Consider the following 13,256-nt stretch of genomic DNA (forward strand, 5'->3'; position numbering starts at 1 on the left):
GCGCGGGCTGTGCGCGCCCAGGGCGCGTGCCGCGGGCCCCCCTCGCTCCTCGTCACCCTTCCTAGAGCATCTCGGGGGCTCCAGCAGCGCGGACCGCACAGCCCGGGGCGGCACTCCCCTGCCGAGGGTCTCTCCATTCAACGGGCTGGGCCGAGGTGGCTCAGACACTCCGACCCGGGAAAACTTTTCACTCGCGGCCCCCGAGGGCTGCAGCTGCTCGCTAATGGCTGAGATACGGCGTCCGCTTTGTCTCCACTCTCCGCAGTGCCCCACCCCCGCTTCCTTTCTCGATTAACTCCCCCGACACGCTCTTCTCCAGCTCTCTCCTCCACCTCCTCCTCCTCCTCCTCCTCTTCCACCTCCGAAGGCTGCCTCCCAGCGCTTCCTCCCTCCCTCTCCTGGTGTCACTCACAGCACACCCACCCTCGCCCCTCCCCGCCCCTCCGCGCCGCCCCACTTATAGCCGGCGCACCGCGGCCGGCGCACACTGCTCGGGCAGCCGGGGAGGCGGCGCGGCTGTGCGGTGCGGAGACCAGTCCAGACGCCAGGCGGCTGCCGGCGCGCTCGGCTCTCCCTAGCTCCCTCCCCCAGCGCACGGCCCGCCTCCTTCCGCGGCGCCTGCAGCCGCGGGCTTGCTCTCCCCTCCCGGGACTCGCTCGGGAGACGCTCCGCGGGTCGCGGACACAGAGCCCGCGGCGTGGGGATCGCGAGGCCGAGGCGAACCGCCAGCGGTCGCCGGCCCGAGCCAGCGCCCCGGGCGCGTTCCCCTCCACGGCCGGCGCCCGGTACGCAGACCTTTCGCCCGGGCAGTCGCTCCCGCTCCCCGGGGCTGAGACGTCCGCTTCGTCGCCTCCCCGTCCGGTGGCCGAGGCCAGAACCCAGCTAGTTGTTCGCTGAGGCCGGTCGCCGCTGCTGTAAGTTTCCCCCACTGCCCCGGACCTGTTGCGGGCTCCGCGGGTTTCAGGACACGCTTGGCCCGCGGGGGTGTGTTCGCGAGGGGTGTGCGTAGTCCCCGAGTCCGGAGCTCCGACTCAGGCGGAGATGGGGCGCTCTTGTTGGGGGGAGACCTCCGTGTTGTCCGATGCCCTCCCACAACTAGCAGCAGCCGGGCACCGCCGGAAGGGCCTGCCCTTGGCGGCACAGCGCCCCGGAGAGCCGGTGGGGGATTGAGGAGCGCGGCCTGGGAATGATAACTCCCCCCGCCCCCCGCCTTCGGAAAGCGGCGCTTCCCTGGGGGTGGATTTCCCGCTGCCTCGTACTTCACAGTCTCCAGGGCCGAGCGCGCGGGATTGTTGGCCCACGTTGCGCCCTACCCGGCAGAGGGAACGTTGGGGCCACGCGCAGACATGAAGTGAGGACACGTCCACTTTTGCGAAATGTCTAGGAAATGAATGAAAACTGGATTTTTTTTTCTGAAAAATTAATTTCTTCTCATGCAAGTACAGCATTTGGCCATTAGTGTAGCGTTATTAGTTCCAAAGGACAGGAATTGGTGGGCGGGGTGGAGCTGAACCATTGAACTTGTTCCGCTTGTAGTCTGGTGTCGCTCTGAAACCCGGCCAGCCTGTGAAAGAGCATTGCGAGTGTTTTAGGGGACTGCATGGTGAAATGCTTTTCTTGTTAACAAGATCTTTTCATAATGTTGTTTCCAATAACGTAAATGCCCCCCCAAATCTGTTTAGTTTCTCATTTGATTGCATTGAGATCAGGTTCAAAACCAAAAGAGATGTGACGGCGGGGGTGGGGGGGGGGGCGGGGGGGGGACGGAGGACGGACACAGAATTGGAGGCAGACAGCACGGGTCAGAGCTTTAAGTGAACTGAAGTTCCTGTACCTAGAAGCCCTTTTGATGTTCGGGGTAATGGCAGCCCTTTTCTCATCGTCTTTGTAGGTGCAGGTTAAGTATATGTGTGCATTTTTTGGACACTTACTTGGCATGCAAATATTTCTCTGGGGGCTTAGAAAATGCCAGAAGGATGATTCATTTTATGTTGAAGGTGTGCTTAGTGACTGTATAAATGATTCCTGATGATATTTGGGTGTTTGCTAATTTTAAACCAGAAAGCAACTTTCCCCGTGGGTCTTCAGGTATACCTTTTATTTTAATCAAATATTGCTGCAAGGATATTAGGTTGTGATTGTGACATGCTTCTCCATCTGGATGTTATCCTCGATGGCGGGCTAGGTTCTTCCTCTGGCTTTATGGGCCAACCTGGACAATGCAGGTGCATCAACACGGGATGCATAAAGATGCAGATCCTAAGGTCTTCAGTTTTCTTACGTGTGGGCCTGGTTGTGAGTCGTGTTCGACATGATCAGGTATTTAATGCTCAGGGAAACGTGTTCTGGGCTCCTGGGATTCCTGCCCCATGTGCTTCTGGTGTTTATGCACCTTGTGTATAGGTCCCTCATTCTTCAGCCAGAGCTGCATTTGCTCTTAGCCTGAATGGAGACAGCTTTTGAGGTTGCTTTGGAAGCATTTGCTTAAAAAAACCAAAGCTATAGCTACTCATTTGGAATTTTTGTAAGTTTTTATAGCATCTTTTGATCTTAAAATCTTCCTCAACGTGCTTCAGATGGAATGTGCTAATTCAAATGACAAGCTACAGTGGTAGAGCTTCAGTGATACTAATAGATGTTTTAACTCTTTGGAAACCTGGTGCATTCACATAGGATCATACCGGTTGTTCTCTGCAGCATTGAACACTGGTGAGAAAAAGGACTAGACTTGTAGAGGCTTGGCTTGAGGTGGGGGTGAAACTTGGCTCCTTACCATTTGTTATATCTAGGAGACTAATAGGAGACTAATGGGTGTTTGTAAAGTCTTTGTAACACCAGAGCCCGGGACTTGGTTGCTTCTTTTCTCCCACCGAGCCATGTTTATCATAATGAAAAGTTACATGCTGCAAATAAAGGAAAACAAGTTGCATCACCTCGTGGTATGTGGCCTGTGTGTTAAGGGCAAGTTAGGCACCTGCTTTTGTTTTCTGTGACACAGCTGGTCAGGGAAGTGGCAGCTTAGTATCTGGGTAAGTTACTCATTTGCATTTATTCATAATTCCTGGGATATAAATTAAACATAAATATCTGCATGGTTGAAGGAAATAAGCAGGCCGTGGGTTTCAGCTGTGCTATAAGGACTGGCTGTTCTGAGCTTGGAATAGATACTGTAACCACCCAGTTTACTCTCCTGGAATAAACAGCTTCCTTAGGAATCCTTTGACAGGCAGGTGCTTAAAGCCTTTATTCCTTTGAAGTAAAAGAGAGGTAGTGTGTGTGTGTGTGTGTGTGTGTGTGTGTGTGTGTTTTAAGCATGTGATTCAATTTTTGAAGATTGGTGATAGGGATTTCCTATATCTTTAGCCTACAATTTACTTACTGCGGTAAGCCAAAGATAGCATTAGATTCTGCTATAATTTCAATTTAGATACTGAGGAAAAGAGCACTTTAGTCAGCAAATAAATTCTAGGGTGGCCCAAAATTAACAATGGTTGGCAAAATAAATGTGCATGCATAGTCCATACATGCACACGTGTGTGTGTGTGTGTGTGTGTATTTCTGATTTAGATAAGGCAGTGTTTGCATCTCGAAATCCCTATTTGCAGATGCCGCATTAGCAGATACATAAGAATGGTCCTGGTGATGCACTACCAAATCAAAAAAAAAAAAAAAAAAAAAGGAGAGGGACAGATAGCTCCTTTGTTCTTGCAACTGGTTTTCCAAGAATTGATATAAAGCAGGAGGAACAGAAAAACAGCACTCATGAGTATGCTAAAAAATATCCTTCATTTTATGTGCCTAAACCCTCATTTTGGAAGCTGTCCAGAGCAAGAAAGATGGGTGGTGATTGTGGTCGGAATGTATTCTGTGTTTTCACTAAAGCCTGCTGATCAATATATGGTAATGTGTCTACTAGGCCACCTTTAGGATTCTGTCGTGGTAGAGCTGTCTGGTTGGAAATGATCGGTAACTTTAAATAGGGATCCTATCATTGGGGAAGTTGCCTGAGCCTGTGACTTTAATGTTACTACATTTCCTACTTATTGTATATTGCAGGGAGACCGGATCTTACCAAAGGAATTCTTAATGGAATTAATTAGCAGGTATTTGTTTTACACATGGCTTTATGTTGCATAGGGCATTATAGCTGGTGCCTCTCCTGGCGTTACGAGAGCTGGAGGCCTGGCATTTGAAGTGGCCCGCAGTGAATCAGCTGGACAGGGACAGGGAGCTGGGAGAATGAGACCGCGCTCCTCCTGGCTTATGCTGACATACAATTCTCAAGGACTTCAATATCCTGAAAGTTGGCAGTCAGGTTTTCCAAGATGAACCTGCTTTCAAGCAGTGATTTTTTTTTTTTAAACAGTGTATAGTTCAAATAGCTCAACAGTATGGCCGTGAATGCCTCTCCTTACAGGTAGTTGTCTCTGACTTGGTACAGGAATGGCCATCCATGATTCAGAACAGGAGGCAGCAGAGCTAACAGCAAAACAGTTCTGTTTTCTTTGTCCAAAAGGATCGCTACTTTGTTCTGCTGTTTTACACGTGGGGAGCACCCCTCAGTGGTTTTGTTTTGTTTTCCAGGAGTGGAAACAAAATGTCAGTCAGTGTGCACGAGAACCGCAAGTCTAGGGCCAGCAGCGGCTCCATTAACATCTACCTGTTCCACAAGTCTTCCTACGCCGACAGCGTCCTCACTCACCTGAACCTTCTTCGGCAGCAGCGCCTCTTCACCGATGTCCTTCTCCATGCGGGAAATAGGACCTTCCCCTGTCACCGGGCCGTGCTGGCTGCCTGCAGCCGCTACTTTGAAGCCATGTTCAGTGGCGGCCTGAAGGAGAGCCAGGACAGTGAAGTCAACTTCGACAACTCCATCCACCCAGAAGTCTTGGAGCTGCTTCTCGACTATGCGTACTCCTCCCGGGTCATCATCAATGAAGAAAACGCAGAATCGCTCCTGGAAGCTGGCGACATGCTGGAGTTTCAAGACATCCGGGATGCCTGTGCCGAGTTCCTGGAAAAGAACCTGCATCCCACCAACTGCCTGGGCATGCTGCTGCTGTCCGATGCGCACCAGTGCACCAAGCTCTACGAACTCTCCTGGAGAATGTGTCTCAGCAATTTCCAAACCATCCGGAAGAATGAAGACTTCCTCCAGCTGCCCCAGGACATGGTAGTGCAGCTCTTGTCCAGCGAAGAGCTGGAGACGGAAGATGAAAGGCTCGTGTACGAGTCTGCAATTAACTGGATCAGCTACGACCTGAAGAAGCGCTACTGCTACCTCCCGGAGCTGCTGCAGACGGTGAGGCTGGCTCTCCTGCCAGCCATCTATCTCATGGAGAACGTGGCCATGGAGGAACTCATCACCAAGCAGAGGAAGAGCAAGGAGATTGTGGAGGAGGCCATCAGGTGCAAGCTGAAGATCCTGCAGAACGATGGCGTGGTGACCAGCCTCTGTGCCCGGCCTCGGAAGACTGGCCATGCCCTCTTCCTCTTGGGAGGGCAGACTTTCATGTGTGACAAGCTGTACCTAGTAGACCAGAAGGCCAAAGAGATCATTCCTAAGGCCGACATCCCCAGCCCAAGAAAAGAGTTCAGTGCGTGCGCCATTGGCTGCAAAGTGTACATTACTGGGGGTCGGGGGTCTGAAAACGGGGTCTCGAAAGATGTCTGGGTTTATGACACCCTGCATGAGGAGTGGTCCAAAGCCGCCCCCATGCTGGTAGCCAGGTTTGGCCATGGCTCTGCTGAACTGAAGCACTGCTTATATGTGGTCGGGGGGCACACAGCCGCAACCGGCTGCCTCCCAGCCTCCCCCTCAGTCTCTCTGAAGCAAGTGGAACATTATGACCCCACGACCAACAAATGGACCATGGTGGCCCCACTCCGAGAAGGCGTCAGCAATGCAGCAGTAGTGAGCGCTAAGCTGAAGCTGTTTGCTTTCGGAGGTACCAGCGTCAGTCATGACAAGCTCCCCAAGGTCCAGTGTTATGATCAATGTGAAAACAGGTGGACGGTGCCGGCCACCTGTCCCCAGCCCTGGCGTTACACGGCAGCAGCTGTGCTGGGTAACCAGATTTTTATTATGGGGGGAGATACAGAGTTCTCCGCCTGCTCTGCTTATAAATTCAACAGTGAGACTTACCAGTGGACCAAGGTGGGAGACGTGACAGCAAAGCGCATGAGCTGTCACGCTGTGGCCTCCGGAAACAAACTCTACGTGGTGGGAGGATACTTTGGCATTCAGCGATGCAAAACTTTGGACTGCTACGATCCAACGTTGGATGTGTGGAACAGCATAACCACAGTCCCATACTCCCTGATACCGACCGCATTTGTCAGCACCTGGAAGCATCTGCCTTCTTAAGCGCAGTACATCTTACAGAAAGTGAGCACGAGGTAAGTCAGTTAAGTTGTAAGTATGCGTATAATTAAGCTAGCTGGCAAGTTTGCATGTGGAGTGAAGCATGGTCCATATAGCCTATCCTATAGAAGTACTCCAAAAACTATAAAAATAGAAGAACTTGTATCCCACAACTTAAACACTTGTATTGGCTACAGCTGCACCCCGCTCCCTACTCTAACATACGTAAGCCAGTGGTTCTCAGCCTTTACTGCGCCTCAGCATCTCCCAAAGAGCTTTGCAAAAGCTGCCCAGCCTAGAGACTTGGTTTCATGTGATCTGAGTGGAGCCCAGGGATCAGCATTTTAGAAAGTTTCCAGTGATTCCAGTGTACACCAGGTTGAGAAACCCTGACCTATGCTTATAATGCCAGCTAGTATCTAGGGAGCCCTTGCTGTGTGTCTGGAGCTGGGCTGTGTTCACATGGATCATTTCATTTAATCCTCAAAGCAGCCTTGTGAGATATTACTAGAGCCCTTCACAGATGAAAACACCTCATGCACAGAGGTTAAGTCATAGAGTCTAAGGTCATAGAGTTTAGTAGGCGCAAGACTTGGTCCAGAAATGCACCCAGGCAGCCTGACTCCAGAGCGTATGCACTCGAGCATCATGCCGAAGTGCCACTTCATAAACTTGACTCCATATCGGTGTCACCCCAGGAGATATTTGTTGATATAAATTTTACTTCCTCAAACCCTTTCTGGAATGAAATATGGTTTAAGAAAAATGGAATGCTTAAATTTATTCTTAGTTCCAAAAGTATTAGGTTATTTAATTTTTTCTCAAATTTGTTAACTCTGGGGGGAAATTTAGGTCTGCCCTTTCTAAAAGGCTGCACCTGCATTGTATGCGCTGGTCTGATGTGTGGACACTCTGAGCCATCTAAACTGCTCTTGCAGCAGCCTTTCAGAGTTAATCAGACAGGCTGACCCTATTGTCAGCGCCAACAAAAGTTGTGTTTCTGTGTCATATATCTGAGTACATAATGGTTGTCTTGTGTACTTAAGAGTATATAATACTCTTGGCTCAAATAATTAATAGGCCTACACAGTTCAGTGTTCGCCAGCTAATGGCCATATTGCTGCTATTAGGCAGTCTTAGGATCAGCACCAGGAATGACTTCAGCAGGTCTACGGGCAGCACAGAGCACACAGTGTGTTGATTTGTTTTGGTGATTTATGGGCTCATTCATTACAATTACTAATAATAGAATAAAATTAAAACTCTGCTTCGGCGGGACTACAATAGAAAACTAACTCCTTACTTGGAAACTTTTGGCTCTGTTTTCTCTAGCAGGTTTCACACCTTTGAAGGGAACTTTCAAAAGGAAAAAAAAGAAGCTAGGGGTCGTGGCAAGCTAAGCAAAGTGGGGTTTGGACTCATTTGTCTTTTCTTTCCTCATCTCTCATCGCTCATTTAAAAACACCGTGAAAACTGGCCTCACTTTCACACTTAATCTTTCTATTTGTTTCATTTCTGCAGTTATCTCCTCCAGCCTATTCCAGTTAGTAGAGTTCTTAGCAATGTAATGTTTCCTCGGAATGAAACTCCTTCAGAGGCGCAGGAACAGTCAGGAGCCTCTCTGGGGAGCGACTTGGCTAACAGCGTCCCACACCAAACTGGTTTTTGCAGCCGTGCTGGCATCTCAGTAATCCTGAATAAACAAATGCTCTGAAAGTGGTTATTTCATTTGTGATACGAATGCATGACTCACCTCTAAAGCTGGTTTAAAGAACCTCTGAGGGTAAAGCATCAATTAACAGCACACTAAGTTGGGTGTTAGTCCAGAACCGATTCTGTTTGCACAGGGGAGCCATAAAAATTGCCAGCGGTGGCGGTACTTCAAAATGGTAACTGGTGGAATGGTTGGCATCCTTGGAGCAAGGTAAGGAAGCTGAGGCAGAAAGAGATCACAGGTGCATTCTGGTTCTGGTTCTACGCTGGACTCTGGACCTTACTGGATTTGGCTCCTTTGTCAAATGAGTGGTTTGCATTATACTTCCCCTAAGATCTGTTCCCAGTTCAGGCTTGGGTAGATTGCTAAACGGGGTGGGGGACCCGAAAATACCTAGCCCAGTGCCTGGCATCTATTCAGTGTCCAAGTCAATAGTCTTAGGTTTCTTTCCTCCCTTCCATTTAGACCTCAGCTGGCAATGGAATTAGCTTGGTGTGTGGTGGGAAAATGAGGTGTCTTTGACTATTATATTCTTGTTCTCTTTAGACTTCATTTTTGGTGCCTCGTTTTTCTCAACCCAGAGTGTGCAAACACTTGAATTCATCCTATCCCTATCACACACTTCTGGTCCCAAAGAAACGGAGCAAATAGAGTGTTAGGTTCTATGTGAAATAACATCTTCTTCACCCTTGGTGCTACCAGCCAGGGAGTCCAGCATATAACAACGAAATGTGACAGGGCCAGGGTCGCCTTTTGGCCTGATCAAAGCCACTCTTGCAGTTTCCCACAGGGAGGGTGTTGGTTTAAATTGCTAAAGGTTACTACACGCAGACAGCCTTAAAACACTTAAGGTACATGGAGTGAAAAGAGGTGCTGTGTAGGTATCAGTCCTAAGCCGCAAAAACTTCCGGGCATTTCTTTGCTCTCCAAATGGGGGTGTTAAAGGAATTAATACAGTGTTAACAGAAAGTTTGCCCTGGTCTAAAAGCTCATCCATCAAGGAGATTTTAACTGACTCCTGCTGCTCTGACAGCGGGTGGGATGGACAAAGAGGAAATTACTTTTGATTAGTCTGCATTTTCATGGTGCTGTGTGGCCCCAACCTGAGAGCATTTAGATTTTGCTTTGTTTTGTTTCTTCCCTTTTTAGAGTTTTCCTTTTCTTTTGGTAGTTTCTCTCCCCCCCCCCCCGCGCCCCCCCCAAGTAGGCAACATCTTGAAATTTTATATTATTTCAAGACACATTCTTTTGGCCTAATGTTGATATATAGATTATAAGGAGGTGGGGGTAGGGGCATGACACCGTAGTCTAAAGAATGCCTTGAAAGCTTGAATCACTGTTACGAAACTGCCTAAAGAAACAGCTAAAGAGATGAATCAGAGCCCTAAACACACAGATGCAAGAAGAATTCAATGCAAGTAATGAGTGGCCCCTCCTGAGTTCCCTTTGTCAATAGAGTGATAGCAGTCGGGATGCTGGAAATGGGCTTCATGAGGGTGAGCGTGTGAAAGACGCACCATCTGTAAAATTCCCCTGTATCAAATTAGACATGAACGAATGGGGAGGGTGGGTGGTGCAAGGAAACGCCAGCTCCCATGAAAGTGCAGGCTTCCTGGTTGTGGCACCTTGATTGTATTCACACTTGACGTTGGTAGATTCCATAGGTAATAACACTGCATACCAGAGCTGGTGCCTCCCAAGTGTGGACTGATGCATTTTGAGAATAAACGCCAGCCTTGGGCTATTGAAGCCAGGGATGTTGTCATAAGAAAAGAAGCGAGACTGATTTCTGCCATAATGAATAGCAGAGATGCATTTAAATGAGAGGATTAATACGTCTGCCGTCTATATGGTGAATAAATTGAATTTGGAATCCTTTACGGTAAATGGGCAAAGGAAGTTTTGCACAGGAATCTTGACCCTCTGGAGATTGCTGCACAGTGGCTCTGCTTTGCCACGGAGAGGAATTGCAGGTGTTGGAAGCAGAAGATGGCAACTGATAGCAGCACCTGGACGTATAGGTTTGAATTTGAACATACATGTTTAGGACAGAAGTGGGGGCCTTCTTTGGACACCATTGTGTCCATCAGGCCAGCCATCTGCATGCGTGCATGTGTGTGTGCGTTTATGACAAGCAGCTCACATATCTTTGCACAGTTCCTACTGAACATGTAATTAAGACCTTTAGAAGCAATATTGGCCAGCTCTGTCCTGGGTTTTAATTTAATTAATTTTTTTTTTTTTTAGATTTTGAGGTTACTAACAAAAATCTTTTCCCTCTGTTTTAGCTCAAGAAATGATTTCTGTTTTGGAGAGGCCAAATTTAATGAAGAGAAAGAAAAAGGAAAAAAAAAAAAGGAAAAGAAGTTGCTACAAGACCTGGATTGTACGATTGGCTGCACCTTGTAAATGCTCTAACTGGACATGAAGGAAGGGGTGGGGGAGGGGTGGGATTTTCCGTGCAAGTAGCACATGGTTTAAATATGAATGAATGAACCTGTGATCTAGTCCTTGTCTTGTAATTGTGGATTAATGTCAGCATTAATCAGCCCCTCAAAGGGAGAGAAAAGCCGGGCCCTTTCCCTTGCTGTACCATATTCAGCATTTGATTTCCATGGGCTCCACCATTTATGTGTAAAATTTGAAATGGTTGTCACCTCTCTCTGAGGAGCAAGCTTGAAGCCTCCTCGCCAGCTGCTGTTGGAGATTGAAAGCCCGACTGTAGGGCCGGGAGGGAAGCTGGCGCTGGCTGCAGAGAGGAGCCCTGGGCTCCGCCAGTCTCCGAGGGGCTGTGCTCCCCGGGAAGGTTCCGAACAATGGGGGCGTTGTTGGTAGCTGTTGGTAGATGATCTTTTCTATTTATAAGTGACTTTAAACCTTCCCTGGGCTGGTAAGAAGTGTGTTCTAGATTTAGCTATTTATTGTTTGATGCCTGCATGCTGAAACAATGCTTACAGTTGTGTTCACGTGTATGGACGTGTGTGATGGTTGTATGTTTTGCACAATTTTCGTGGCTGTTGTGATGTGCTCTGCTGCACAAAAAAGGAAAACTTTGGAGTTACAGTTTGCAATATAACTGGAGGGTGGGATGGGAAGGGGAGGGGTTTTGTAAATGTCAAGACAGGGAAGGATTACAAAACAGAAATTTAAATTACACCCCAGAGGTAGGGAAGGCATGGAGGTCACATTTCTTAGACTCGCCAACTTTTCATGGGGCCTCACGTGCTCTGGGCACGCTGATGGCTCCTGGGCGAGGGAGGGCTTCTTTCCGCCCCCTCTCTTCCCACCTGCGTCACCTCCTTCAGTCTCGGCTACTGAAATTGGGAAAGGACCAAATCGCTTCGCAGGTTTTTTGTGTTTTTTTTTTTTTCCTTTGTGTAATATCCTGAAATCCTGGAAAATTCTATGGAATAGGTCTGTATATAGGGCACAGGTAAAGACATAGTCCAAAGTTTATATATTTATTTATTTATTACCCTGCGAGAAGGCCTTGCCATAACCACAGTTAACGGGGGAAACACTGCATTATCACCGACATAAATTAATTCAGACACCCGATTTGCTGGACCTGGATGCGTTGTTATTCTTGCTGTGCAATTCAGCAAGTGTGACAGGTTCTCCAAGACAAATGTGAACATTGGTACAATGTATGCCCTAGTGCTCACCTGCAGGTAAGTCTCTGAAAGAACTGTTTGGTGCACAAAAGTGACACATTAGTCACGAAACACCACACAATTGTGAGCAGTGGCCGCTGTTGAGGTTTTCCGGGATAGTTGGGAAGTTGTTGTGAATACATTCTTTGCTAGTTTGTGGGTTTGTTTACTGAACTAAACATGTGCTGTGATAGGTGTTAGTATTAGACTCAAAGAGGCACTTCCTCAGAGGTGTCTGGGGAAGACCGGAGTTGGTAACTCTGGCACTGCTTTCACTGATGTTTCTCACATTACTGTACTTTAGAAAATAAGGTTTAAGACTGATAACAACCCTTTACATTGTGAGTGTGTTTGCATTGTCTAATGACAGATAAATCCTTAACATTTCTCTGCACCTGAAAACTTTAGACTGATTGTACATGTCCGTCCATGCCATGAGTACGTGGGCTATAGTTGGACCAAAATAGATGAGCCGTTGGAATAAAAGCACCACAGTACTTTCCGGCAGGCGGTCTTTCGCTCCTAGATGTGTTGTAAGCAATGCAAATGTCTGATTGTACAATGGCAGCATGCATAGTCCGGTGGCGTTATACTGTATTGTAGCAGTTACAGCTCTGTAGTTTATGATGCAAATAGGCTGAGATGTGTGTCGCTGCATGGCTTCTGAAAGCAGGATGAATTTTCTACAGCTGTTTCAGAGTTGTGGTCTGTCCTTGAATCCTCTATTAATTACTGTGTGTGAGCCAGAGGGAGCCGTGGTCGGGGTGGGCCCCCAGCCCGCAGGGAACTTTCTGGACTCCTGCTCTTTGGATTGATGTACGCATTGGGCTCACTACTTGACCATTCTCGCCCTGTGAAACGTCCCACACTTTGAAGCAAATACAATTCACAGCACAGTGCACACAAAAACCTTGGCATAAGACAGAGAAGGTTCTTCTCATTCTGTGGACGGGTTGCTGTGGAAACGGATAACAAAGGGCAGCCTTCCACTTCTGGTATAATTGTGTAGCCCCCTTTTCTCTGGGCCTGACACCTGTCTGAATAAGAGTGATTAGAGCTGAATAATATCCCTCTTGCGGCTATTGAGTATGTGGTTCACGTACAAAACTCTGTGTAAGTTGAAGAAGTGAAGTGTTCATGTTCATATGTACTTGTTTCTTGCTACTACATTTTTGAGGTTTTGTAAAACTGTTATTTTTTTTTCACAATGTGAAACTGAAGGTCAAATAAATTATTAGAGATTTTCTCTTCATTGTGTGTGTGTATCGTTATTTGAATATGATATAATTGTAGCCATTGAAAATGTGCACCTTTTCTAGCTTAATCGAAAGAAGGATTATTTCAAATATTTTTGAGTGTCCTTTATTTCACCATCAAGTCACATACTTTTAGTAAAGCAATTTTACACGTTAAATAATGAAACACTTTCGCCATTTAGGATATTTCTTTAAGCAGGGCAAAATATGGGTTATTCATAGCTTAGAATATAAAAAGTCATGTACCATGCAGTATCAAGGCAGCTTAC

At 47.6% G+C, this 13,256-nt stretch overlaps 1 protein-coding gene across 2 annotated transcripts; it reads left to right on the top strand.

Annotated features, from left to right (window-relative positions):
• Positions 1 to 486: 486 nt before the first annotated feature.
• Positions 487 to 12,983, top strand: ENC1 (ectodermal-neural cortex 1). Of its 2 annotated transcripts, none has more exons than XM_006081328.3 (3): positions 487 to 914; positions 4,585 to 6,399; positions 10,367 to 12,983. In XM_006081328.3, exon 2 carries the CDS (start codon positions 4,598 to 4,600, stop codon positions 6,365 to 6,367), a length of 1,770 nt encoding a protein of 589 aa, XP_006081390.1. In that variant the 5' UTR covers positions 487 to 914; positions 4,585 to 4,597; the 3' UTR covers positions 6,368 to 6,399; positions 10,367 to 12,983. The 2 variants fall into 2 exon arrangements, with proteins under 2 accessions (XP_006081390.1, XP_023606532.1); XM_023750764.1 differs by lacking the exon at positions 10,367 to 12,983 and adding an exon at positions 7,886 to 9,206.
• The last annotated feature ends 273 nt before the right edge of the window (positions 12,984 to 13,256 follow it).

The sequence above is a fragment of the Myotis lucifugus genome, unplaced genomic scaffold (assembly GCF_000147115.1).
Source record: "Myotis lucifugus unplaced genomic scaffold, Myoluc2.0 scaffold_0, whole genome shotgun sequence".
In the NCBI taxonomy this organism is placed as follows: Eukaryota; Metazoa; Chordata; class Mammalia; order Chiroptera; family Vespertilionidae; genus Myotis; species Myotis lucifugus.